At 42.6% G+C, this 27400-nt stretch overlaps 1 protein-coding gene and 1 pseudogene across 3 annotated transcripts in view; one reads left to right on the top strand and one right to left on the bottom strand.

Annotated features, from left to right (window-relative positions):
- The window catches only part of ENTREP1 (endosomal transmembrane epsin interactor 1), a 67757-nt gene that overhangs the window by 138 nt on the left and 40219 nt on the right, over positions 1 to 27400 (top strand). The window contains exons 1-2 of one of the 3 annotated variants that reach the window (XM_078436038.2): positions 147 to 1082; positions 11143 to 11199. In XM_078436038.2, coding sequence (XP_078292164.1) covers positions 660 to 1082; positions 11143 to 11199 — 480 coding nt within the window. In that variant the 5' untranslated portion in view covers positions 147 to 659. Of the gene's footprint in view, positions 1 to 146; positions 1083 to 5194; positions 5218 to 11142; positions 11200 to 27400 lie in introns of those variants that run through there. The other 2 variants (XM_078436040.1, XM_078436039.1) reach the window with 2 other exon arrangements.
- LOC132674706 (NADH dehydrogenase [ubiquinone] 1 alpha subcomplex subunit 1 pseudogene) lies at positions 11473 to 12065 on the bottom strand (annotated as a pseudogene).

Below are 27400 nucleotides of genomic sequence, written 5' to 3' on the forward strand. Positions count from 1 at the left end.
CACGCGAGTGGTGACTTCGCTCTGCCTCGTCCTTCCCCGAAGCCCTGAGGCTTAGACTTTTCCCACCAAGTCACCCACAACCCCTCCTCCTGCCTTCCCCCCCTCAGGAGGGGGAAAAAGTTTAAAGCCGGGCTCCCTTTGCGTTACGCTGGCCAGGGGGTCCCTCTTAGCTGGACTGGAAGGGGGCGAGGGTCCGCGGCGCTTCTTCCGCGCCTCTGCCCAGCCCCAGCTCGGCGCGTGGGGGACAGCGTGTTAGATCGTCCGCCACCGGCTCCTACGCGCCCAGACTGCGAGGCCCCTCCTAGCCCGAGCGACTCCCTTAAAAACTTGGGGCCGGGCGCCTTTCCCGGACGCCGGGGAGCGGGGCGTTCGGCGGTGCCCCGGAGCGGGCAGCAGCCGCGCGGCGCGGGCGTGTGTGGGTGAGAGCGAGGGCGCGCCCGCGGCCGGCGGGAGGCGGACGCCCGGGTGGCAGGTGGGTGCGGCCGGCGGGAGCCGGGGCAGCGGCGGCGGCGGCGGCAGCAAGTGGTTGGGCCGTGCTCATTTCCTACCCTCCCCCTTGGCCTCGGGGTCCGCCCGCGGTGCCCAGTGCGCGGCGCCCGCGGCTCCGCGCCGCGTCCCCCCTCGCCGCCGCCGCCGGCCGCTCCCTTCCCCGCCGGTCCATGTCCCTGCCCGTGGTGCTCCCGGGCTCCTGCTGCCCTGTGGCCGGGCTCTCGGGCGGGCCGCAGGCCGGGGGCCCGGGCGCCGGGGCCGCCGCCGCGCAGGAGCCGCCGCTGCCCCCGCTGCGGCCGCGCTGGCCCCGGGCGGCTTTGCAGCCCCCCGCGCGGCCTCGCTGCGCGGGCACCGCCGCCGCCGCCGGGGTGCTGGCGGCTCCGCCCGCGCTCTCCTCCCGCCGGGCCGCCGCCGCCGCCGCCGCCGCCGCCGCCGCCCCGGGCTCGGCGCTGCTGCCCGCTCGCCCGCTCCTGTCGCTCGGGCTGCTGCAGCTGATCCTGGGCTGTTGCATGGTGGCACTGAGCTTCGGGGCGCTGTCGCTGAGCAGCTCCCCGCAGGTGAAGAACTCGTGTCCGTTCTGGGCCGGCTCCTCGGTGAGTGCCGCGCGTGCCCCACTCGCCTGGACAGGGCCCACCGGGGGCGGCGCGGGGGGGGGGGGGGGGAGCAGGGACCTCCGGCCGGTCCCCTCCGCTGCCCCAGGACTGGCTCCCCAGCCCCGAGGGCTGTGGTTGGGGAACACGGTCCTTTGGGCCAAATGAAGTTTTTGGAGGCGTTGAGGCTGGGGGAAAAACAAAGGCTCAAACGGAGAGCAGCTCAAGGGTGACTTGGGATGCACTTGGACAGTGTTCCGTACCTCACAGCTGAAGGATTGTGTTGTTCCTGGCAAGTTACTAGAATACAATAGACTTCCAGCTCCGGGAGAGTGGAAGAATGGGGGTGGAAGATAGGAAAGTAGGAGAAAATGATTCAACTTTGGGCCATTGAGTATTTACTTCACCCACCGTGTCTGCGCAGGGAGGCCGGGCATTTGATCTCTTTTCTCCATGGAGGCATCAGCAGTGCCTGGCACATAGTAGGTGTACTTGTGGGGTGATTGAAGTGACAGCTTGACTTGGGGCACGTCATTTATTTTATTCCACTTTAAGGCACATGTAAATGTGAAATGTATCTGGTGTAGTATGGCTCCACTCTATTTGGGGACAAGCTCAGGAGGTAATGACAGGGTGTGTGCAAACATACTTGTACCTGGTCATTAAAGGAGGCCCCTACTTGATTATTGGAGCCAGGCAGGCTGCTGCACAGAATTTAGTTCTCAAGAACCCAAATGGTCATTATGCATGAGCTCCCAAAGCCCCAGGAGCAGGGGGCAGCTCACTGGAGATACCTGACCCCCTTCAGTGACCTGACCCTGTTTCCTCCAATGGGGAAGGCTGATCTGGAGAAAAAGGTGCCCAGCCCCTGGAGAAGGTGCTGCCTCCACTGTGTTTGGACTCCAGGAGGCCCCTCACCCCTGCCTCCTAAAATGTCACAGCTTCTAAGGCGTACGTCCTCCTGAGGCTTGCTGGGGGTTGACAGACTTGGAAATGGGTCTTTGTGGAATGATTGTAGAAGATGGGTATTTGAAAGTAAACGACCTTTTTATGGAGCAAGTCAGTCTAAGTCTGGGAGTGCCAATAGTTTGATTAAGATCTGCAAGGAGTGTATATGCTGATAAAATCGTCCTTCTGCAGTCCCCACACACCCAGATTCAAGGCCAAATTTTAAGACTATAGGGAGAACTAATTGAACCCAAAGTAATTGTTTGAATGAGAACATTAAGAATATTAAGTACCCTGAGCCCTGCCTGACATTTTATACTTAAACCGATGCCAATTTGCTCTCCTTTGGAAATACTTTGACGCTGGATGGTCTTACGCTGGATCAGCCCATGCTGTGGTAGCCAGAGTTCATGCTCTGTGCCTCATGTGAGAGGAATCCCACCCTCCTGGACCTGCTATTGGGCTCTCCCTGTGGCCTTCCTGAGTCTTTTTTAAAACAACAGGGTAGGGATTAGATTCATTATGCTCCCTAGTCCATTCACCAGACTAAAGTCAGCCAAATGGTGGATGCATTTCATTTCTCTAAATACCATGGGCCAGAAGTGAATGTTGCATACATTTTTAGGGATTTCGTCTTTATAAAATCATAATCTCTTGTCCTCTCAAAGATAGCTAGTTTGGGCTTAAAAAAATTTTTTTTAATGTTTATTTTTGTTTTTAGAGAGAGAGAGACAGAGCACAAGCAGGACAGGGGCAAAGAGAGAGAGAGGGAGACACAGAATCCGAAGCAGGCTCCAGGCTCCCAGCTGTCCTCACAGAGCCCGATGCAGAGCTCGAACTCACAAACTGCAAGATCATGACCTGGGCTGAAGTCAGATGCTTAACTGACTGAGCCACCCAGGCAGCCCCAGTTTAGGATTATTTAAAACTATTTTTTCCCTTTGGAAATCAAAACCTCGAATCAGTGTACTATTGTGAATTATTTCAGAGGTGAATGCCGTTAGATGTCAGTCAAGCCACAGTTGGGTTTGATGAAGTATTAAAAAAAAAAAAAAAAAAAAAAAGCCTTTAGCCAGAAAATGAAAGTCGTTAACCAGGACCTGCTGACTTGCTGACTGGGAGCATAGTAGGTGTACTTGAACTCGGCAAAACAGAGCAGGGAAAGAATTACTAACTTGGAACTAAATTCTCTTTTATAGGGTTGTTTTCCACACCTCACCCCACCCCAGCTCTATATGCAAACCTGCAGTTGTTCATTATTCTTTTTTTGTGTGTGTGGCCTATTTCTGAGGTTGACCACAGAATTTACAAAGTAACAATAGAACCAACAAAAACTGTATGTTCAGAATGACTGGATAGGATTGGAGGATGACATTAGGCACCATGACCATGGTATTATAGGAAGAAGTTTTACCAGTAGCACATACCTTCTGAATTTATGTACACGAGAGAGGCTTTGTTCTTGTTTTTTAATTCTGCATTATGGGAAAATTTAAATTTATTCGAACACTGCCCAGCAAACCCTCCTATCCCTCTTACCCAGCGCCAACAATTGTTTTGTCTCTGCCGCCTCCTGGCTTTGCGGCTGGCTCCGTGTGTTCTGATAATATCAGAAGGATGAGTGTTTGAGGCAGGGTAGGAACGAGCTCCATCATGCTCCCTAGGCTCTTTGTCAGATTAACTTCCCACATTATTTTGGAGCAAATCTCAGCCATCACATCATTTCATCTGTAAATGGTTCCATGTGTGTATTGTTTTTGAAAGAAAATCTAAACAGAAGGAAAATATAAACAGAATAGAGAGACAGCACAGAAGTGACCGGGCAGTCTTAAGACCCCCCTTCCATTTTTAACATTTTACTAGGAAAATTTTAAATCTCCGCAAAAAATGTACAAAGAATACTATAGTGAACCCCTATTTATTTATCATCAAGCCTCAGTAGTGATCAACACATGGCCGTTTCCCGCCCACACCCACTTCCCCTATTGGATTATTTTAAGGCAACTCTCTGGTATCGTAATTTTAGCCATTCAATATTTCAGTATGGATTTCTTAAAAAAGGGGGGTTACTAGATAAAGAGAGGGACTCAATAGCATATAGTAATGTGCTGATTATAAAGATAGCTAAACTAAGATTTTTATGAAAAAAGCTTAAAAATTATGACTCGAGGGCTGCAGGGTTTTTTTTTTTTTAAGTAACAGCTTTATTGAGATCTGATTCACACTCCATACATGTCACCTATTTAAGGTGTGCAATTCAGTGGTTTTTAGTGAATTCACGGAGGTACACAACCATCACCACAATCAATCTCAGAAAATTTTCATCATCCCGTAAAGAAACTCTGTTCCCATTAGCAGTCACTCCCCATTTCCCCCGACCCCTTTATCCCTAGGCAACCACTGATTAACCGCCTTTCAGTGTCTGTGGATTATTCTGGACATTTCGTATAGATGGAATCATACAACATGTGGTCCTTTGCAGCTGGCTCCTTTCACTTAGCACAGTGTCCGCAAAGTTCATTCATAATTACGGCATGTCACTACTTCCTTCCTGTTCGTTGCCGAATGAGATTCCACTGTATGGATATGCCACGTTTTATTTTTCACTCGGAAGTTTTGTTGGCATATGGAACTAGGTAGTTGAGAGGCAGTGCCAGTTTGTCGCAGGTTGCTTTGGACCCCCGTAGGAACACAGAAGATAGAAAAAAAAAAAGCTCATATTCCAAGCTTTGAATGACCATTATGTGCCTTAGTCTGCTCTAGCCATTAAATTGGCAGATCTTTCTTCAGTTTCAGTAAAAATTCTGCTTCTATATTTGATACAAAATTAAATTCAAGGTACAGATATATTCACTGAAAGGACTATTAACACAGTATAATTCAAGAATATTTTTCCATATGTACTTCCGTAAGTGCTCTCACCTTGAGCTTGAGATTTGGAAGCTTCCTTCGTTTGCCTGGACCTTGAAGGTATTTTATCTATTTTAATATATATTTAAGAATTAACAAGTTCTGTAAAGGGTCTTTCCCCATGCTTTACATGTTTTTAACATAGTCATTGTTTTTGAGCATTCTCTGATCATTTTTCTTCCTGGTCTCTTCGGTTAATGACTCAATCTGTTATTATTCCTGAAGGGCATGAAGCTAAGAGATTAGCCACTTTTAAAAGCATCTTCAAGTTTGACTCCAGGTAGGTGACAGATGGAGGGTCTCCCAGACCGTGTTCAAGACATGCTGTCCTGGCTCTTGATTTGGGGGCATATTTAGTTACTACCATACTACACTGGATTAATGATAGAGAGGATTGCATTGGTTTGCATCTCCTCCTTCAGAAAACAAAATATCTGGGGCGCCTGGGTGGCCCAGTAGGTTAAGCGTCTTTGACTCAGGTCATGATTTCGCTGTTTGTGGGTTCAAGCCCCATGTCGGGCTCTGCGCTGACAGCTCGGAGCCTGTAACCTGCTTCGGATTCTGTGTTTCCCTCTCTTTTTGACCCTCTCCCTGCTCATACTCTGTCTCTCTCTCAAAAAATAAATATTAAAAAAAAATAAAAAAGAAAACAAAATACCTTACTCTGATGACATATACGATCCTTGGAAGATATCTGAGGCAAATGGTAGAGAATTGGCTATTATTATTTTTTTTTGCTCTTCTCTGGGAACCCTAATACCCTTAATGTTCTGCTTTGAGTCACTGACCTAAACTCATGGTTACCCCTCCCTTGAGTCTGTAATTCTTGGACAAGATTCCAGTTCCTTATAAAGAGACAGACAAGAGCGAACGTTAAGGTAAACCATTTTTTAAAAATTGCAGTGATGAAACAAACTTAAAAAAGAATGAATGGTTCAAAGGAGAAACTAGCTCAAAAATTCTGAAGTCTCTACTAGTTAAACAAACAATAAATACATTTTTTTCTACCGTATCATCAAATACTTAATATTAATGGGCCATTTAAAATATAATTTTTTGTGATGAATTTTATTGATTTTCTTTGGTCATTTATTTTCCACAGCAGCAGAGTGACATTGATAAATTCTTGAATGAGTCATTGAGCCTCCCAACCTCAGTTACTAATCTGTAAAATGGGTGCAATGATTCTTGCCTCAGAACTGATTTTGTGAGGGTGTAGTTAGAGAACAAACTCTGTCAGTGTTTTTTAAACATCAAGGTCATATTTAATCCAAATAAGGTAAAAAGGCCAGTTTTCTGTGGGACATTCTAGTAACCACCATGCATACATTAGAAATATTCAGTTGCCTACTTCCTCAGTTTTTTAATGAATCATGCTGGACATATAAGGAAGAATAATATACATGAACACATACACACATGCACACACACACATTTTTTCAAGTTTCCAGTATAAAAGCTATAGGGCAAAGTAAATTTTTGAGAGCTTTGATTATTGTGTGTTTAATTTATAAGGCAAACATGGGACATTTACAGCTTGGCTCTTTTTATCTCTGTGTTTAGATATAGCAACTTTTGGCAAACAATCCAGAACATTTCTGCCCTGAGGCATGTTAATGGATAGCAAAGAAAAATAATAAGGGCAGTAAAATAATAAGCTTTTGATCTTAATGATTTGATTTTCAAGTTGGGAAATTAAGGCACATTAACCATATGTGGTGAGTAACAATGATTCTTGCATGGAGTATCTCAGAATCCTTTGCAATATCAGAAAAAAGAAAGGCCTCTGCTTTTTCCTAAAAGCTACAAGGAATGGGTTACAAGTAAGTGAAAACAAAATTATAATAAACCTCATTATAATAATATAGAGCTAATTTAATGTTAGAAAATAGGTTTTTGCTTGTTCATTCAGGGCAAGCTGTATCTTGCACTTGGTGGAAAGAATGCTATGAAGTTGCTTTTTAGTGTTGAGTTTAATTGAGCTTGAAGAATGGGAGAAATTGAGTAGAAGTAGGTATATGCCTTTGTTGCTGCGTTCAGGACTGGATGTAACCACAATTTTCACCTGCCATTGGAGTATAATTTCTTAAAACATCCCTGTAAAGAAGGGTGGTTTATAAAAATCCTGTTGTGATTTAGTGTGAGTGTGTGTTGAGTCTATAAATAATTCAAATGGAAATTTATTACCTTTAAATATTTTGCCTTACAATCCATGAGCATAGTATATGTCTTCATTTATTTGGGTCTTCCTTTAATATTGCTTACTAAGGTTTATATTTCTTCCTACTAGGTCTTAAGTATTTTTGAAGTTATATGTATTTTGAAATTTCTGGTATTTATTATTTGTCAAATGCATTTTTAAAAAAGTTTTATTTATTAATTTTTGAGAGAGAGAGAGAGAGCATGAAAATCCTGAGCAGGCTCTGCTGACAACATGGAGCCTGATACAAGGCTCGAACCCATGCACTGTGAGATCATGACCTGAGCCAAACCAAGAGTCAGATGCTCAATGATTGAGGCACCCAAGCATCCCTGTACATATTTTTAAAATTATGTTTGGAGTTTAGTTTTTTGCTTCTATATGTAAAATACCCCTCAAAAAATAATAAAGATAGCTTAGTTCCTTAATTCCAGAGACCTTTGATTTTAAATGACAATTGTATCTGCCATGATCTACTGAATACATCTATATTCACCTTGGCAACACTATTCCTGGGACTTTATCCAACAGAAATAAAAAGCAATTGTTTTTAAGCATTATATGACCATGGATGTTTACCATAGCATTGATTGTGAGGGCAAAAAGCTGGAAATAGAGTGAATACTAATGAATATGGAAATAATCGAATACAGGAGGTAAGCCATACAAGGAAATATTATGTAGCCATTAAGCAGAAATGAATGAGAGCTATTCCAGTGGACATGAAGCGATTTCCTTGAAGTATTTACTGAGAAAGAAAAAGGAGGAAAAGTATCTTTTATGACCCATTTTTTATAAAATACATATGCACATATACATGTTTGTCTAGTAATAAGAATTTAAAGAAAAATATGTCCATGTGTAATATATGTAAACGTACCAAATTGTTAATGTGGGGAGGGTTGGGTGATGTGGCTGGTGGGGGAGGTGGAAAGCATAGCTGAGGCCTCTTGCTACTTTTATGGGTGTTTATGGTCTGGGCTGGACACCTCATTTTAATGATAATGCTGTTTTAATGAAAAACATGTGTTCCAAAAAGCTGAATCACAGAGTTCTCTATTAATGGAGACGGTCTAAATATCAAACACTAACTGATAATTTGCATTATACTTAGATTTTAGTGAAGTGGGCAGGTTGTGTTTCCCTCAAGGGCAGTCAAAATTTTCAGTTTTGTTTTTACAAAAATAGTTGCAATTCTGGGTCGCCTGGGTGGCTCAGTCGGTTAAGCGTCTGCCTTTGGCTCAAGTCATAATCTCACAGTTCACAGGTTTGAGCCCCGTGTCTGGCTCTCTGTTGTCCACACAGAGCCTGCTACGGATCCTCTGTCCCCCTTTCTCTCTGCCCCTCCCTGACTCATGCTCTCTCTCTCTCTCATAAATAAATAAATAAATAAATAAAACCTTAAAAAAAAATAATTGTATTACCTCAGCTAAGTCCAGTAAGCCGCTGGTCGGGCGGGCAGGGAACACGTGCCCATGTGGGTGCACGCGCACGCACACACGTATACACACACACAGACATAACATGCGCATGTCCACACACAGCCTGCAGGTGGAGCCAGCACTGGATTGCAGGGGATCCTGAGGACTTTCTATCTTCACAGCAGGGCACATTTTTGAGTTAGAAGAGACCCGCAGATGGAATTTCCTTCACTGAAACCACACTTCTAAGGAAACAAGAGTGAGGACCAGAAAAGCGATAAGACTTGGCCAAGTTCGTATAGTTATTTAAAAGCCAGGTGGGGAACCCACACCCCAAGGTCTCCTGGATTTCAAGTCACAATTTGTAAAGTAGATGCAACCACATGTAGACACACGCCCTGTGTGTCTCCAGGCAGAAATCATTCAGAACAAAGAAATAGCCTATTGACTTTTTAAAAAAATTTTTTTTAATATATGAAATTTATTGTCAAATTGGTTTCCATACAACACCCAGTGCTCATCCCAAAAGGTGCCCTCCTCAATACCCATCGCCCACCCTTCCCTCCCTCCCACCCCCCATCAACCCTCAGTTTGTTCTCAGTTTTTAAGAGTCTCTTATGCTTTGGCTCTCTCCCACTCTAACCTCTTTTTTTTTTTTTTTTTCCTTCCCCTCCCCCATGGGTTTCTGTTAAGTTTCTCAGGATCCACATAAGAGTGAAACCATATGGTATCTGTCTTTCTCTGTATGGCTTATTTCACTTAGCATCACACTCTCCAGTTCCATCCACGTTGCTACAAAAGGCCATATTTCATTCTTTCTCATTGCCACGTAGTATTCCATTGTGTATATAAACCACAATTTCTTTATCCATTCATCAGTTGATGGACATTTATAGCCTATTGACTTTAAGATGATTGCAAGAATACAGTGCCTGGTGGGCAGGCAGCTGACAGTATGTTTAAACATAAATGGGATATAAGGATCTGTTGCCTGTCTGCCCATACATGGTCTTTAAGTCCTTGATATAAGTGGGTAGACTTGTCCTCTGCTCATTTGACAATGATTTACTCTCAGCCAGTAAATGGAGAATGGTGAGTCTTTAGAAGCAACACTGTAAAATCCCTTCAGACTTGTCGTTGAGAAACCATCACTGTGAACTGGTACATTGGAGGGATTTTGGTAAAAAGTGCACATAAAGGAAAACCCTCATAACCGTATTCTGCAGATGCGTGCACCCTGTTATACAAAGGTAAATGTGCCCCAGTGACATCGGAATGTCCCTGAGCTGAATAATTACTTTGATTGTTCTTTCCCAACTGCTTAGTGAACCGTGTTATCCAAAGGGCTGACATTGATTTCCAGTTTTCATTTTGGCAAAATGCTGATTCTTCTTTACCAAGGGGTTTAATTAGTTGTTTATTGAAGTGTCATTTTACAATATGAGACTTCTCTCACTGTAGTCCCCTCTCCCTTTTGTGGAATAAATGCTCAGGAACAGTTATCAGTTGCCCGTCACGTGACAGGTGCCAGGCTGGGAGCTGAGGATTTGGGAGACAAGAGTTCATGGTCAGTGGGCAAGGCAGAGATGCACCTCTCAAGTTATAATGACAGAGAGTGTTTGGGGGGAAAATTGTGTAGAGGGCTTCCAGGAGTGTGGGGTGGTGGGATCAGCGAAGGCTTCTTGGAGGAGGTGAGTGTTAGCCAGGATCTTGCAGGATGTGTAGGAGTTCTCAGATAGCTATGAGGGGAGCTGAGAGGAGAAGATACTGCAACCAAGAGAAGTGCAGAGCCCCTCAGTGTTAAAGCCTGGCCAGTCTGGGGTGCCTGGGTAGCTCATTCGGCTAAGCGTCTGACTGTTGGGTTTCAGTTCAGGTCATAATCTCATGGTTTTGTGAATTCGAGCCCCAAATTGGGCTCCATGCTGACAGTGTGGAGCCTACTTGGATTCTCTCTCTCTCTCCCTCTCTCTCTGCCCCTCCCCAACTGATGCTGTCTCTGTCTCTCTCAAAATAAATAAGTAAACTTAAAAAAAAAGAGCCTGGCCAATCTGATGGGGGACAGGTGTGCCTGGGCGGAAGATGGGCAGGGGGCAGTGGTGCATAGAAACCAGCCTTGAGAAGTGGGCAGAGGAAGATCCTGAGAGACCTTGTGTACCATTTCAGAGCACTTACTTGGCCCGTAAAGGGTGGGTACCCACCTAACGAATGGAGGGTTGTAGCCACACACATGTCTTACGAGGCTGACAATGGTAACAGGTTGGGTGCTCTGGGGCAGGGAGCTTGGGTCAGCAATACTGACTCCTTCACTAACTGGAAGGATAGCCTACTCTCTCTATGTTCCTAATTGACCTTAAGAAAAAACATACACAGTCAATAAAAAAGCTTTGGGGGCTTTGTGGGAAGGAGAGTCCAAAGTGGTCTACCAGGGCTCAGATAATCAGCAGGAATATCAAATGTTTGAGTTAGAAGACTTTGAAATTTCAGGTTTTTTTTTTTTTTTTGAAAAAAGTATACTTTAGAGACTAGGATTAGTTTGTTGGAATTGGTCCCTTTTCTAGATTTATGATACTGTTTATCCTTGTAGGTGATCCTCTCTGGAATCATAGGATTAACAACTTGGAAACGGCCTATGATACTGCTGGTATGTACTGATCTCATAAATTGTTACCCTTTGTAAAATGTGCTGTGTATGAAGGCTGTGTAATCAGTCACTGAAGAAAAACGCCCAAGCTTTCTTGTTCATGAAAAAAAAAAAGCTAACAACGGACAATGTTAGAAGTCAGATGTTCTCCTAATGACAAAGTGAGATGATAATTTTGCCAGTTTTCCTTTTTTTGGGGGTTACCTTTTTGTTGTTCTTATTATGTACCACATTGACACAATGCATAACCTTCTAGAAGGGGTGGATGAGCATAACCAAGTTATTTTTCATCAATCAGGAAAAGGCTTCCTTAATTGTTATTATCCAAACCCTTTGACACATAGTAATGATTAACTCCAGAGACAAGCCTATCTCTTTGCATCAAACTCCACTGAAAAGGTTAACAGGCAGCCCTTTTTCCCTCACCCCCTGTTACTGCACCTGCGGATGTATGCAGTGGCTATGCTAGGGATGACCAAGCACATGACCATGATGCCGATCCCGGGCAGAATCTCGAACCACATTGCACCGAGGTTGCCAGGACTGAACCCTTCCTTCCTGTCCTTCTAGAGGAAACCTGGCCTCAGTTTTGTCAATTTTCTGATTTATTTTAAGCTTCTTAATGTACCCAGTGCTGTCTATGTGTTTTTAGTTCCAGAATTAGATCTGTTGTAAAGATATAATTAAAAAAAAAAAAAGGTTTACTATGGACATTTTTAAACATACACTAAAGCGAAGGGAATAATATAATGAACTCCCTGTACCAATCACCCAGCTTCAACAACTACCAACTCAGCCAATCTTGTTCAGCTAGACCCTTACCCATTCCTCGGCTCCCCATATTTTCCCCTGCATGTTCTTTTGAAGTAAATCTCAGACATTAAATCATGATACATAATTGTTTATTGTTATAATGCTTTGGTTGGACAACCTTACAGTTTCATTGCTTAGACTTTCTATATTCTCTATCACATATATATTTTCATGGTACTATAAGCATATATTGGTAACTTTATCCCTTTTTTTAGTTAAGGTAAAATTCACATAATATAAAGTTAGCTGTTTTAAAGTTTTCATTTCAGTGGCATTTAGTACATTCCCAATGTTCATTTTTTTGTTTGTTTTTATTTGCTATGTCCTTTGGATTCAGGGAATACTGTATAAAACCGATGATTGCCAATGGAGTTACCAACTTTCAAGATGAAGTAGAGGATCTAAGAAATTTGATTTGAAGTATATATAATGAAAACAAAATTTAAAACATTTTTATTTATTTATTTATTTTTTATTAAAAAAAATTTTTTTTTAACGTTTATTTATTTTTGAGACAGAGAGAGACAGAGCATGAATGGGGGAGGGTCAGAGAGAGGGAGACACAGAATCTGAAACAGGCTCCAGGCTCTGAGCTGTCAGCAAAGAGCCCGACACGGGGCTTGAACTCACGGACCGCGAGATCATGACCTGAGCCGAAGTCGGCGGCTTAACCGACTGAGCCACCCAGGCGCCCCAACAAATTTTTTTTTCTATAGGGCATTTCTTTTGACTTTTCTCCCGTTCATTTTAATGTAGGGTTAAATAGTTTTCTAAATTCATTTTGTATATACACTTAACAGTTCATCTTAAACAGGCCACTGTTTGCTGGGCAGCGGGTGATAAATACAAAAGTAGCTAAATTCGTACATTCAAGGAGAAGAAACACACTGCAGAAGACAGAGTAATGGGTCCCAGAACTGTGTTGATGGTTTTGAACAACTTAAAAGTTTTCAGGCCCACTAGACAATTTAGGCAGCATTTTGGAAGCCCTTCAATTATTACATTTCGTGAAACTCTGTAAATATTTCTGGAAGGAGTAAATTATTGGTGCAGCATTTTAATCTCTGAGATAGCAGGGTAGGAGAAAAATGAGGCTTCAGATGAGTTTTATGGCATGTGTTATGAGTGGGTGATGTTTATTTTGCAACAATTCTCTAGAAAAATGTTGGATGGTGTTCAATGTTTATACTAATATTTGGCTTTAAGAGTCATTTTTTGCCCTGATTTTTCCATTGGGTCACTATTGAAATGTCGAGTAATACATCCCTCAGGTATTTAAATTAAAATCAGAAAATCTCTAATGCTATTTGTATTTTTAAGATTGTAAGTGGGGAGGAGAATATGAGGCTGTGTTCTGGGTAGATATTAAGAAAGTTGACCTTTTAAGACATTTATTTCTCTAACATTGTTTTCTTTTGGAAAGGTGCCTCATAGATTTATTTAGTGAGCTCAAGGCACTGTGAAAGAAACTGACCTTCATAGAAATGTATCTTTATTTTATGCCTTTAAATTTATTTCTCATCTTTGTTGATAAGTATATGTACAACTTTGTCAAAGTTATAACCAATTTGTACACACCATGTTGTGCTCTGCTTTTTCTGTTTAATATTGCATTAATTAAGTTCATATCAGTAAATATGATGTTTCCATGTACAAGGGGTCCAAACCTGCCTGAATGGCCTGCTGTCATATTTCTGTATTACCATCAGTTGTAAGCCTGTTGGACCCATAAGCTTCTATATTTCAATTTGTATGAATTATGTATTTAGAAGATCCTGTAGAGATTGTTTCCAAGTGTTAATTAACATCAATTTATAAAGAAGATAAATTAATTGATAGGAATTGTATAAGGACAAACTTTCTGGGTACATCAAGGGATCATTTGAGCCTTGGTCAATATCATAAGTGAAAAATCCTCAGTTCACATGAATCTTAATATTCTATTATAACTTCTGCCAGATGCTTTTGTTATGTTAAAAAATGGAAAAAAATCATGGGATGTAATGAAAGGAATTGGATATACCAGTCAGACACTCCTAGTCTGTGTCCTAGCTCATCCCCTGGAGAGCTGTGTAATGTACAAGCCACTTAACTTTTCGGAGTCTAGTTTCTTTTTTGCATGCAGGGGATAATCTAGTGACACCAAGGGGTACCTCTGCCCTCCCTCCCCCCACCCCACTTAGTGGATGCTTCACCTTTTCTTTGGCTTTTTGAATTTAAGGACTGTGCCCCTGGATGATTTTGGGCGGGAGGTCAAGTTCTATCAGAGAGCTAGTAGGGACCTTTAGGTCTCTGTTCCCACAAAGCAGAGTGGACTTCGCTGGTCAGTTCTAGCCCTTCTCCCCTTCACATCTTATACTCTACCCACAGCTTGTACCTTCTGATTCCGACACAGCCAGACTGTCTTATTCCAACTTGGGACCTTCTTCCCCAACTGTTTGCTCGGCTAGCTCCTTTTCTTCTGGGTCTCAGCTCAGCAGTCCCTTCCTGAGACAGACCTTCCCGGACCACCCTGCTAACAGTGGCCCTGCGTCCCTGCCTCTCATCATGTCTCAGCACTGACTCTGGGCTTCACGGTCCATAATTCACCTGTGTGCTGCTGGCGTACCACTTGCTGTCTGTCTCCCCACCATAGATGGTTGTATGAAGACAGGGGTCCTGTCTGTCCTCTTCACCCTGTTTCCCCAGGGCCAGTGTGCTCACTACACCTCTGTTGTTGACCGTGAAGTTAATTTGGCAGCCAAAAAGAAATTTAGGTCCCAGGTTCTCGACATTTCTTTTTTACTTTTGTCTTAAATTTCTCGCACTTGTTTTTGTTCTGTAGAACGTTGTATTCTTCCCCTTTTTACTTCAGGGTGGTTAGTATGATGGTGATGGAGGCTGGGAGGGGGCAGGTTGGTCTTTCCAGGGCCCTTTGAGAGGCCAGCTGGCCTCATTTTGAGTTGTTGGGCACACACTAATCTAGAACACTTGGATATTTCCTTTTGAAAACCATTTCTATTTGTGCTCCTTCTTTTGTGATTGTCTCAGCGATTACATTAGGTTTTATACTGGTGTGAACAAAGAAGGCTCAGTCTGACCCAATTCTTTCACACTCAAGTTTTCATGGAAACTCAGAGTTGGAAGCTTTCATTTACTGGATCTTCTTCCTTATGCTGAGAAAATACTCATGTGTCCAGAACAAAAATAATAATGTTGGAACATAGTTTGTAAATACTTATAGTTATTTTTTTTAAAGAAATCTTTCCTATTTAAAAAAAAGTTTAGAGTAAGAGAGAACAGGGGAGATGGGCAGAGGGGAGAGAGAGAGAGAGAGAGAGAGAGAGAGAGAGAGAGAGAGAGAGAATCCCTTGGGACTCAATCCCATGACCCTGGGATCACAATCTGAACCAAAATCAAGAGTCAGGCACTCTACCACTGAGCCACCCAGGCGCCCCATATTTATAGCTGTTTTTGACTATGAATAGAATGAAGCCAGGGTGTGTGTGCATGTGCATGCATTTGTATGTGCACATCATTCCAGGTTGTGTATTTTCTTTTTTTTTTTTTTTTTTTTTTTTTTAGGTTGTGTATTTTCTATCAAGAAGAAACATTTCCTGTATGTATGTATGTATGTATGTATGTATGTATTTATGTCTATTTATTTTTGAGAAAGAGAGAGAGACAGAGACAGAGTGTGAGTGGGGAGGGGCAGGGAGAAAGGGAGACACAGAATCCCAAGCAGGCTCCAGCCTCTGAGCTGTCAGCACAGAACCCAATGGGGGGCTCAAACTTACGAACTCTGAGATCATTATCTGAGCCGAAGTCAGATGCTTAACCCCAGGCACCCCCCAAACATTTCCATTTAAAAACATTTTTTTAATGTTTATTTAGTTTTTGAGAGAGAGAGAGACAGAGTGCAAGCGGAGGAAGGGCAGAGAGAGAGGGAGACACAGAATCCGAAATAGGCTCCAGGCTCTGAGCTGTCAGCGCAGAGCCAATGTGGGGCCCGAACTCACGAACTGTGAGATCATGACCTGAGCTGAAGTCAGATGCTTAACCAACTGAGCCACCCAGACGCCCCAAACATTTCCATTTTTAAAGAATGTTCTTATTTCTTCTAGGTATCTCCTTTTTCATTCAAATAAAATGTTTTATAAATTTTTAGAAATTATAAACTCACAGCTGGAAATGACCTAAAAGATAGTCTTGTCTCAGCACCTCAGTTAAAAAATGGAATTGCCCTACTAAGATGTTTTTCTTTGGTGGTGCATTTGGTAAGAATTGCTACCATGAAAGTCCAGCCAGAGTTTTGGCCTGTAATTTCGGTTGCTTATGAATTTTGATTGGAACTATTGTTATTTATTTATTTTTTTAATTAAAAAATTTTTTTATGTTTATTTTTGAGAGAGAGAGAGAGACAGAGAGTAAGTGGGATAGGGGCAGAGAGGCAGGGAGACATAGCATCTGAAGCAAGCTCCAGGCTCTGAGCTGTCAGCACAGAGCTCGATGCGGGCCTCGAACCCACAAGACTGCAAGATCATGATTCGACCTGAAGTCGGATGCTTAACCGAATCAGCCATCCAGGCGCTCCATATTGGTTTTTTTTTTTCCCATGCAGTTTGGAAGAGATTGGGTGAATATGACCTTAAAGCTGATAAAAAGACAGGTTTATTCTTTAGCATCAAGAATGAAAGTACTTCCCTGGTAATGTTCTTCGGTCACATATGTGGTTTATTCCCAGCTATGAGCCATGTGGGTTTGCACCCTAGATGGACAATAGAAGAGGTTAATGAACTGGCTATTTTAAAAAATGATCCGTCAGTTTCCCTTCTAACTTCAATATTATGGAATTTAGGCTAAAACTTCATTACCCAAAAGAGACTCAAAACTGGTTTCAGTAAGATATACAGACATTCTGCCCCTCTCATCTAGTGGTCCAAATAGGCTAGGCTGGCAAGGTGGTTCTGTTCCACAAAGCCATTTGGGGATCCAGGTTCTTTCCATTTTATTGTGCCTTGAAGGGAGAGTCATGGATCACACAGATCCTTGGTGAAGAGATTGAGAAATTAGCCCACCAGATAGTTAGAAATACTTGTAGGTAGGGGTGCCTGGGTGACTCCATCGGTTAAGCATTTGACTCTTGATCTCAGCTCAGGTCTTGATCTCAGGGTCATGAGTTCAAGCCCCGTGTAGGACTCTGCACTGGATGTGGGGCCTACATAAAAAAAAAAAAAAAAAAAAAAAAAAAAAGGAAAAGAAATACTTGTAGGCACGTTAGCTGCAAGATGGACGGTGGTCCTTTCATTCTGATGACATGGAGACCAGGAGGGTTCAGAATACCTGTGGTCACTTTAGGAATCCGTACATTTATAAGATGAGCTCTGAATTTGTACATTCTGGTTCTTCCACATATATTTCCTAGCGGTCAAAAATTTGGAATAAGCCTTGGTTTGAGAGTTCAAGAAACCTGCATTTTAATGCTGACACGTTACCACTAATTATCCGTGACCTTGGGGAAATCTCATGGTTTCTGTGACTGAAAAATGAGGCACTTACATCAGAACGTTCTTTTTAAGAGTCTTTTAACTCTCATTTTGTAGATTTCCAGAATCCTCTTTAGTTACCCGGAGGGCGTTTTAACTTTAGATGGACATTTTCAGCAGGCCATTAGAAGCTCCCTGTGGATAAATGCTATGATTATTTCAGTCTTGTTTTTTTTTTTTTTTTTTCTAAGGTATAAAATGGATGGCTGTTCTCCCTCTTCGGAATACTTAATAATACTCTGCTGCACATATATAATGCTTAAGAGTTTATATCTTTAGTCATGTGATTTGCATGGCAGGTAGTTTTCCTATTTGATAGATAAGGGACCCGTGGCTCAGGAGTTAACGGGCTTGTCCAGTTCACAAACACAGGAACTATTTTTAGAAAGAACCAGGGACGGTGACTCCTAGTCTAGTGCTCCTCTCATTATACCATTCCATCACCTCCATTAGCACATTGCTGGGTACTTCTCTCTGGCAGAAGTGTGTGTGTGTGTGTGTGTGTGTGTGTGTGTGTGTAATTCAAATTAATTATTTTCTTATTTGTGACTGCCCAGTTCTTCTTTAAGTTCCACAGTGGCAGGAGGTTCAGCAAGTTTATCCTTGATTGAAAAGAGCCAGAGGCAGAACTGAACAAGGTAACAGGAGGTAGGCTTGGAGTCTTAGTCCTGCTACAGCCAACCAGTGAGCGGCCAAGGAAATGATCTGATCCATTTTCTCACATGTACAATGGGGATGCACCCACCTCTCAGGCTTGTAGATGGGGATGCATATTGAATCTGTAACATGTAAAACAAGATCTAAGGCTAGGCAACCACCTTATAAATCATTTTCAGCAGCCACTGAGAAAATCTTCGAGAGGAGATTTGGTCTGTTGGTTGGCTGTGTCGTTAGGGAACCTATGGCAGCAAGGTATGGACTTAGGCATCATGAAAGGCCCCCGGGCTGGCTTTGGGCTTCTCTGCGACCACAGTGGGTTTAGTCTGCTGGCAACCGAGCTCTTGTTTTTCTGCTCTGATTGGCTGCTCCCCAAAACTGTGAATTGAGTGAGAACCTGGCATCCTCAAAAGGGGCGCCTGGGTGGCTTGGTCGGTTAAGCGTCCGACTTCAGCTCAGGTCATGATCTCACGGTCCGTGAGTTCGAGCCCCGCATCAGGCTCTGTGCTGACAGCTCAGAGCCTGGAGCCTGCTTCCGATTCTGTGTCTCCCTCTCTCTCTGACCCTCCCCCGCTCATGCTCTGTCTCTCTCTGTCTCAAAAATAAATAAACGTTAAAAAATTAAAAAAAAAAAAAAAAAAAAAACCTGGAAGCACTTTGGGTGGCCTGTCTCTGGGCGGAATCAAGGCCCGGGCGACTCCTTGCTTTGCAGAGTGGCCTCAGCCATATGGGTGTGCTCTCATTAGCAGGTTTGGTTTGTCAGAGACAGGTAATCACCAAAGCTTTGGGGTAACCTTCCTGCCAAGTCAATTATTACAATGAAAGTGAGCCTCAGGCCAAATTCTGCTGTACACGCAAACACTTACTAGCCAACAGACAAAACAAATGTTCACGCATTCTGTTCTGTGAGTGTAAAGGGTAGAGGGCTAAGATTTTTCCTGAGCTTACAGAGCAGTGTGAACAATTTTTTACCTCTAATTTTAGTTGCACCCATTCGTCTTGAAAACCATTGCTGATTCCCTGAAATCCTGTGGAGCAAGCAGAGCTCAGTTGATTGGATCTGCGGCAGTACGGGAGGTGTTCTCAGAAGGGGTGAATCAAGAGAGCATGTTTGTAGGGTTGAGGACCCCTGCTGGGGGATTGTAAGGTGAGCTTTTTGAGATAGGGAATTGATAGGGTTTGAGCAGAGCTTATCACATAATAGCTTTGGATTGGTGGGTGAATGGAGGGGAGGGCCTGGAAGCAAGATGTGATGAATAACCTGTTAGTTTTGATCAACTCTTCTAGTTGGTTCCCAGTCTTACATTTGAGGAACAAGTATTTCCTGGGGCAAGTAGCTAAGTTATCTTGCTTGTTTTCAGTGTTGTTTAATATAGAGTCAGAAAAGTATGGCCAATCCCAGAACTGATTAACGTTGGGACGGACAGGAAATATGTTGGTTTTAGATCTCACCACGAGTTTCACGGAGAACCCATTTTTATCATCCATTGTGCTAATTAAAGAAGCCAACGGTTCCATCCACTGAACAAAACTCATTTCCACAATCACTCTGCTAATTTAACAAAGTTGCTCAGATGCTGTTGAGAGATGAAGGCAAAGGAAGCTTCTGGAGTGTGGCCTTTCTCATAAATGCTAGCTGACTGTCCTGGAATTTGAATTCCTGACTGTCCTTAGGGTGTCGCTTGGACCAACCGATATGTACATAGTATCCCACTGTCTGTGCCGAAGTATTTCGAAGTGCATTGCAGACACACTGTGGTGGTAGCTGAGTGTCTGGGTTACAGACTAACAGACTAGAGGGATCTATTTCTGATATGACTACAAGAGAACTGCAGGAACAAAGAGTGATTTGGGGCAAGAGGAGAGACCATTTTGAGTTGGCGAGCATCTTAGATACATTGTCATGGGGAAAGTTATGATGTGTGGAGTGCTACTGTGTGTGTGTGTGTGTGTGTAAGCCTGGGGGATCTATACATATGTGTTTGTTGTCACTTGGGAAATTTTTGAAATGATATGCAAGAAAGCATTTACAGAAGGCACTTCTGTTGAGTGCAGTGGGAAGGGGAATGGGGGAGACTGACTTTCCACTTTATATCTGGAGAGGACATGCATTAGATTGTGCAACCAAGAGGCTGTTTTGGTTTCCTTGTTTTGTTTGGGTTTGGTGGCCCGTATCTCTCTATCAGAGCTCTCTTTTTGGGTTTTGTTTATTTGCCTTTGTATGAATCTCAGTGGGAGGCAGGGCCATGCTTCAAGCGATGGAAGCTTCGGAGGCCAGATGCTAACACTTCTGGATGCCGGCAGCCAGGATGTGAGCTCCTTGACCTCCACTCAGGAAGCTCCTGCCCAGGACTCTGAAGCTAGAGCTGTTGATGCGGAACAGCTCAGGCAATGTCCAAGGCTGGCAACCGAGGCTCTGGTTTTCCTGGGGCACGACCTTGGTAGAGGTCCCAGTTCCCAGCTTCCCTTGGCTCCTTCCCAGGTTTCTGAGCCTGGTTCCTGGGGATTCTGTGAGCTACCTGATAACCCTGCAAGAAATTCCTCTTCTGCTTAAATAGCCTGAGTTGGTTTCCATTATTCATAATATAATTAAGAAATCTGCTGTAGGACCGTGATTTTTTTTTCTTCTATGAATGTTACTTTTATAACAATTTAAAAAACTAATCCAAAAATAAATTAAAGGGATTCACTTTAAATGTTTGGCCATTTATGGTACTTCCACTGAAGAATAAGGAATGCAGTGGGTAATCAAATTAGATTCATTAATGGTGAGTGCTTGATGTTGGATGTCAGGGCTGGGGTGGTGGCACAACTGGGTCTTACTAAATGTAATTTTTTTTTTTAAGATTATTTATTTATTTTGAGAGAGACAGAACACAAGTGGGGGAGGGGCAGAGAGAGAGGAGGGCAGAAGATCCAAAGCAGGTTCCGTGGTGACAGCACAGAGCCCGATGCGGGGCTCCAACTCACGAACCATGAGATCATGACCTGAGGCAAAGTCAGCTGCTTAACCTACTGAGCTGCCCAGGTGCCCCTCTAGCTCTAATTTCTTATTGAGGATAGTAGAGGGTTGCCTTGGGAAGTTCTTATTTATTTAAAAAGATTTTTAAGATTATTTATTTATTTTGAGAGAGAGAGCATGAGCAGGGTAGGGGCAAAAAGAGGTGGGAGAGACAGAGAATCCCAAGCAGGTTCTGCACTGTCAGCACAGATCCCCATGGAGGGTTTGATCTCACAAATGGTGAGATGATGACCTGAGCCAAAATCAAGAGTTGGACAGTTAACCAACTGAGCCACCGAGGCACCCTGTGAAGTTCTTTAATGAAGAAAACAGAATAATTTATAAACAGACATTGTCTTTTAGCAAGTATTCTGTAAGTTTTTTTTTAATGTTTATTTTATTTTTGAGACAGAGAGAAACAGAGCATGAGTGGGGGAGGGGCAGAAAGAGAGGGAGACACAGAATCCGAAGCAGGCTCCAGGCTCCGAGCTGTCAGCGCAGAGCCCGATGTGGGGCTCGGACCCACCAACTGTGAGATCATGACCTGAGCCAAAGTCAGACGCTTAACCAACTGAGCCACCCAGGCGCCCCATTCTGTAAGTTGATGGAGACAAAAGAGTATAGATTTGAGTCAGACCTGGACCTGATTGGGGTCCCCTAATTAGCTGCATAATTTAGGGCATAGTAAATAAATCATCTCTTTCAGACTGTCTCATATTTATTTTATGTCTATATCTACAAAATATATTTATTTATATTTATAAAGTTATAAATTTAAATACATGTAAAATATAAATTTAAATATATGTAAATATATTTATAAATTTATAAATTATGTATCTATTAGCCAAACATATATGGCTAATATAAACACACTGTATATTTATCAAACATATATATGGCATATACAGGCACTACATATATATCAAACACACCACTGTGACATCGTGACATTTGCTACTTTACTAAATGCCTTTTAAGAGGAAGAAAATCTTAAAAAACATCTTTTTAAAAATTTTATCTTAGAGAGAGTGGGGGAGAGGGGAAGAGGGAGGGAGAGAGAGAGAGAGAAAGAACCTTAAGCAGGCTCCACACTCAGCACAGAGCCCAATACAGAGCTCCACCCACGCTCAACTGACTGAGCCACCCAGGCGCCCCTAGAGAAGAAAATCTTAATTAATAAATTAATTATTTCATCTCCAATTTTAACTTTACTTAATTTTTTAAAATTTACATTCAAGTTAATTAGCATATAGTGCAACAATGATTTCAGGAGTAGATTCCTTACTGCCCCTTACCCATTGAGCCCATCCCCCCTCCCACAACCCCTCCAGTAACCCTCTGTTTGTTCTCTGTACTTAAGAGTCTCTTATGTTTTGTCCCCCTCCCTGTTTTTATATCATTTTTGCTTCCCTTCCCTTATGGTCATCTGTTTTGTATCTTAAAGTTTTCATATGAGTGAAGTCATAGGATACTTGTCTTTCTCTGACTAATTTCGCTTAGCATAATACCCTCCAGTTCCATCCATGTAGTTGCAAATGGCAAGATTTCATTCTTTTTGATTGCCGAGTGATACTCCATTGTATATATATACCACACCTTCTTCTTTTTTTTTTTAAATATGAAATTTATTGTCAAATTGGTTTCCATACAACACCCAGTGCTCATCCCAACAGGTGCCCTCCTCAGTACCCATCACCCACCCTCCACTCCCTCCCACCCCCCATCAACCCTCAGTTTGTTCTCAGTTTTTAAGAGTCTCTTATGTTTTGGCTCCCTCCCTCTCTAACCTCTTTTTTTTTTTTCCTTCCCCTCCCCCATGGTCTTCTGTTAAGTTTCTCAGGATCCACATAAGAGTGAAAACTTATGGTATCTGTCTTTCTCTGCCTGACTTACTTCACTTAGCATAACACTCTCCAGTTCCATCCACGTTGCTACAAAAGGCCATATTTCATTCTTTCTCATTGCTATGTAGTATTCCATTGTGTATATAAACCACAATTTCTTTTTTGCATTCATCAGGCTCTTTCCATAATTTGGCTATTGTTGAAAGTGCTGCTATAAACATTGGGGTACAAGTGCCCTATGCATCAGCACTCCTGTATCCCTTGGGTAAATTCCTAGCAGTGCTATTGCTGGGTCTTAAGGTAGATGTATTTTTAATTTTTTGAGGAACCTCCACACTGTTTTCCAGAGTGGCTACACCAGTTTGCATTTCCACCTACAGTGCAAGAGGGTTCCCGTTTCTCCACATCCTCTCCAGCATCTATAGTCTCCTGATTTGTTCATTTTAGCCACTCTGACTGGCATGAGGTGTATACCACATCTTCTTTTTCCATTCAACCATCGATGGACATTTGGGCCCTTTCCATACTTTGGCTATTGTTGATAGTGCTGCTGTAAACATTGCAGTACATGTGTCCCTTCAAAATAGCACACCTGTATCCCTTGGATATATATTTATTTATATATAAATACCTAGTAGTACAATTGTTGGGTTGTAGGGTAGTTCTATTTTTACCTTTTTGAGGAACCTCCATACTGTTTTCCAGAGTGGCTGCACCAGTTTGCATTCCCACCAGCAGTGCAAAAGAGATCTTCTTTCTCCGCATCCTTGTCAACATCTGTTGTTGCCTGAGTTGTTAAATTAACATTCTGATAGGTATGAGGTGGTATCATTGTGGTTTTGATTTGTATTTCCCTGATGATGAGCAATGTTAAGCATTTTTTCATGTGTTGGTTGGCCATCTGGATGTCTTCTTTGAGAAGTATCTATTCATGTCTTTTGCCCATTTCTTCACTGGACTATTTGTTTTTTGGGTGTTGAGTTTGGTAAGTTCTTCATGGATTGTGGATACTAACCCTTTATCTGATATGTCGTTTGCACATATCTTCTCCCATTCTATCAGTTGCCTTTTAGTTGTGCTGATCATTTCCTTTGCTGTGCAGAAGCTTTTTATTTTGATGAGGTCCCAATAGTTCATTTTTGCTTTTGTTTCCCTTGCCTCCGGAGACGTGTTGAGTAAGAAGTTGCTGCAACCAAGATCAAAGAGGTTTTTGCCTGCTTTCTCTTTGAGGATTTTGTTGGCTTCCTGTCTTACATTTAGGTCTTTCATCCATTTTGAGTTTATTTTTGTGTATGGTGTAAGAAAGTGGTCCAGGTACATACTTTGGCATGTTGCTGTCCAGTTTTTCCCAGTACCACTTGCTGAAGAGAGTCTTTATTCCATTGGATATTCTTTCCTGCTTTGTCAAAGATTAGTTGGCCCTAAGTTTGTGGGTCCATTTCTGGGTTCTCTATTCTGTTCCATTGATCTGAGTGTTTTTGTGCCAGAATCTTTTTTATTTATAAAAGGGGGAACTCATGAGCCTTCCTACACTTATTAAAAATAGTCAGTAGACCTCTGTGCATTTCTCTAAGCCCCCAAACCTGATCACACTCCCCAAATTCCCCATTACAAATTTTCTGATTTTAGTGCAAACCTGATCACACTCCCCAAATTAGCCATTATAAACTCTTTCTGATTTTAGTGCCCTGGTGGTTGTCTCCATCCTAAAAGTGAGGGATTCATAACATGCTCTCCCATTTATCCTCTCCTATTTTTTTTTTTGAAATTTACTACTCCTCTCAATGACTTTACAATTTTAAATAATATTATAAACTTCTTAATTCATCAACTTTGAATAGTATCTTTTGACTCTTTTATAAGATGAAGAAATTAGCCCTTCAATCTAGTTCTATTCTCCTTATGATTGTAAAACCATTACTGTTATATTCTTAGTGTTTTAACATTTATATTTCGCTCTATATTATACCATTCAAATTTTGTCTATAAATTGTTTCCAAAATAGTGAAAACCAACGATAGCATTTGGAGTATTTTCATTATGTGAATGTGATTGTAATAGGTTGTCAGAATTGGATTCTTTTTTTTCAGATTCACCTGGGGCTGCATTACAGCCAACATCTCCCACATTCCAGCGTTAGACTATCTAAGCAGGACTTGTAAAGCTTCTGGGTGAAAACCAGTTTTGCAACCCTTAGCTGATCTTCATCCCCCAGCCTATAAAAAGATTAGGGATTAAAGAGACAAATGTTTTGGAGAATGTTACCCAATTGCTGTGGCATTTTGAGTCCACCTCCGCAGGGGGGAGGGAATGAGTGCTTAAAGATAAGCACTTGGAGAACCTGATATGGGTCCTTTGGTCGACTGGACCGGTGTCAGGCACTTGCCTGGGGAATTTTAAAGGGTTGGTTGGAGTGCCTTGTGGCCTCAGAGTTAAAGACTGCCGGGAAATTCTTGTACTTTCCTATACCCAGCCCAAGAGGGGTGAGGCCTGGCCTGCACTGCTGGGTGCTCGAGTGGAGGGAACAGCAGGCTCAACAATCCGTGTCTCAGAGGAACCAAGAATACCATTTGGGAGAATGTCCTCTGTAAACACTGGCCGAATGTAGACATGAAGAGTCAAGTGAACTTTTGGCGCCCTTATCCTCTTTACCAACGGGGCCCAGTCTCCGCCTTACTCCCTCGTCTTCAAAATGACAGAGCTGTGCCTGGCAGACCTCAGAAGTGGCCACAAGATTTCAGTCACTCCCTGCAATGATCAGCCTGATAAGAGCGAGACAAGCTTAAATTTAAACATGAATTTCCAAGTTTTGACTGGGACATTTTATGGAAATGAGCAGGGGAGGGACAGAGGCGGGGTGCGGGGGGAGGGAGAGAGAGAGAATCTCAAGCAGGTTCCATGCTCAGCACAGAGCCCAATATGGGGCTTGATCGATGACCCTGGCATCATGACCTGAGCCAAAACCAGAGTCGGAGGCTTAACTGACTGCACCACCAGGGGCGCCCCAGGAAAAGAGACTGTTTGTAACTTAAAGTGAATGGAGAACTTTCTGCACCTGATATTGACCAGAGAAGTCATGGACCTGACCCCAGATTTCATCTAAGGGGTCTGGACAAACTAGCCCTACAAAGTGGGCTTGAACAACATTGAGGAAGAGACCAAAGTGGTTTTCTATTGGCCCCCATGAACCTTGCTTGCTCGAGGGATTGGTGACATTATTTTTAGTAGCACCATCATGAATGATTGGGTCTAAGGAGATGAAATGTAACCCCATGTCCCTAAAAGGAGGACAGTTTTGGGCAGCCACGTCAAATCTATTATTCTTTCTTACTCTCTGTCATTTGCTTAGTATCATGCCACATTTCAGTTTGCTTCAGCTTTAGGCCATGACTTTGGTAGATAGGTTTATATTATTTCTGGAGTTTTTTTTTTTTTAATATTTTTTAATGTTTATTTTTGAGAGAAAGAGAGAGAGAGAGAGAGCATGAGCCGAGGTGGGGCAGAGAAGAGGGAGACAGAGAGTCCGAAGCAGGATCCAGGCTCTGAGCCATCAACACAGAGTGCGATGCGGGGCTTGAACCCACGAACCACGAGATCATGAACCGGATGCTCAACCGACTGAGCCACCCAGGCACCCCTATTTCTGGAGTTTCTAAATGCCTTTTTTTCTTTTTATTCTGACAAAGAAAGCCCCTAATCTTGGAGATGATATAGCTGCTCTTTCTCCTCTTCCTCCTCCTCCTCCTCCTCCTTCTTTTTCTTCTTTATTGAAATATATTTGACATACTATAACATTTACCCATGTAAAATGTACAGTCCAATAGTTGTTAGCATGTTCACAGATAGGCACAAACATCTTCAGCAACAATTCTAGAACATTTTCATCATCTCAGAAAAAAATCTAGGACCCTTTAGGAGTCCCTCCCATTTCTTTCCAATACCCCCAGCCCTCAGAAACCACTAATGAACTGTCCCCATATATTTGCCTATTCTGGTTATTTCAAATAAATGGAATCATATAAGGGGCACCTGGGTGGCTTAGTCGGTTAAGCGTCCAATTCTTGATTTTGGCTCAGGTCATGATTTCACAGTTTCCTGAGTTCGAGGTCCACGTTGTCAGTTCAGAGCCTGCTTGGGATTCTTCCTTTTCTCTCTACCCCTCTCCCACTTGTGCTATCTCTGTCTCTGTCAAATAAATAAACTTTAAAAAATGGAATCATATAACATGTGATCCTTTGTAACTGGCTTCTTTCACTTAGCATATTTTTTAGCAGAGTATTTTTAAGGGTCATCCATGTTATAACATGTATTAGCATGTTTTCCCACTTTTATTGTTGGATACTATTCCAGTGATGGAT

This window comes from Panthera onca, chromosome D4, assembly GCF_046562875.1.
Source record: "Panthera onca isolate mPanOnc1 chromosome D4, mPanOnc1 haplotype 2, whole genome shotgun sequence".
NCBI lineage: Eukaryota > Metazoa > Chordata > Mammalia > Carnivora > Felidae > Panthera > Panthera onca.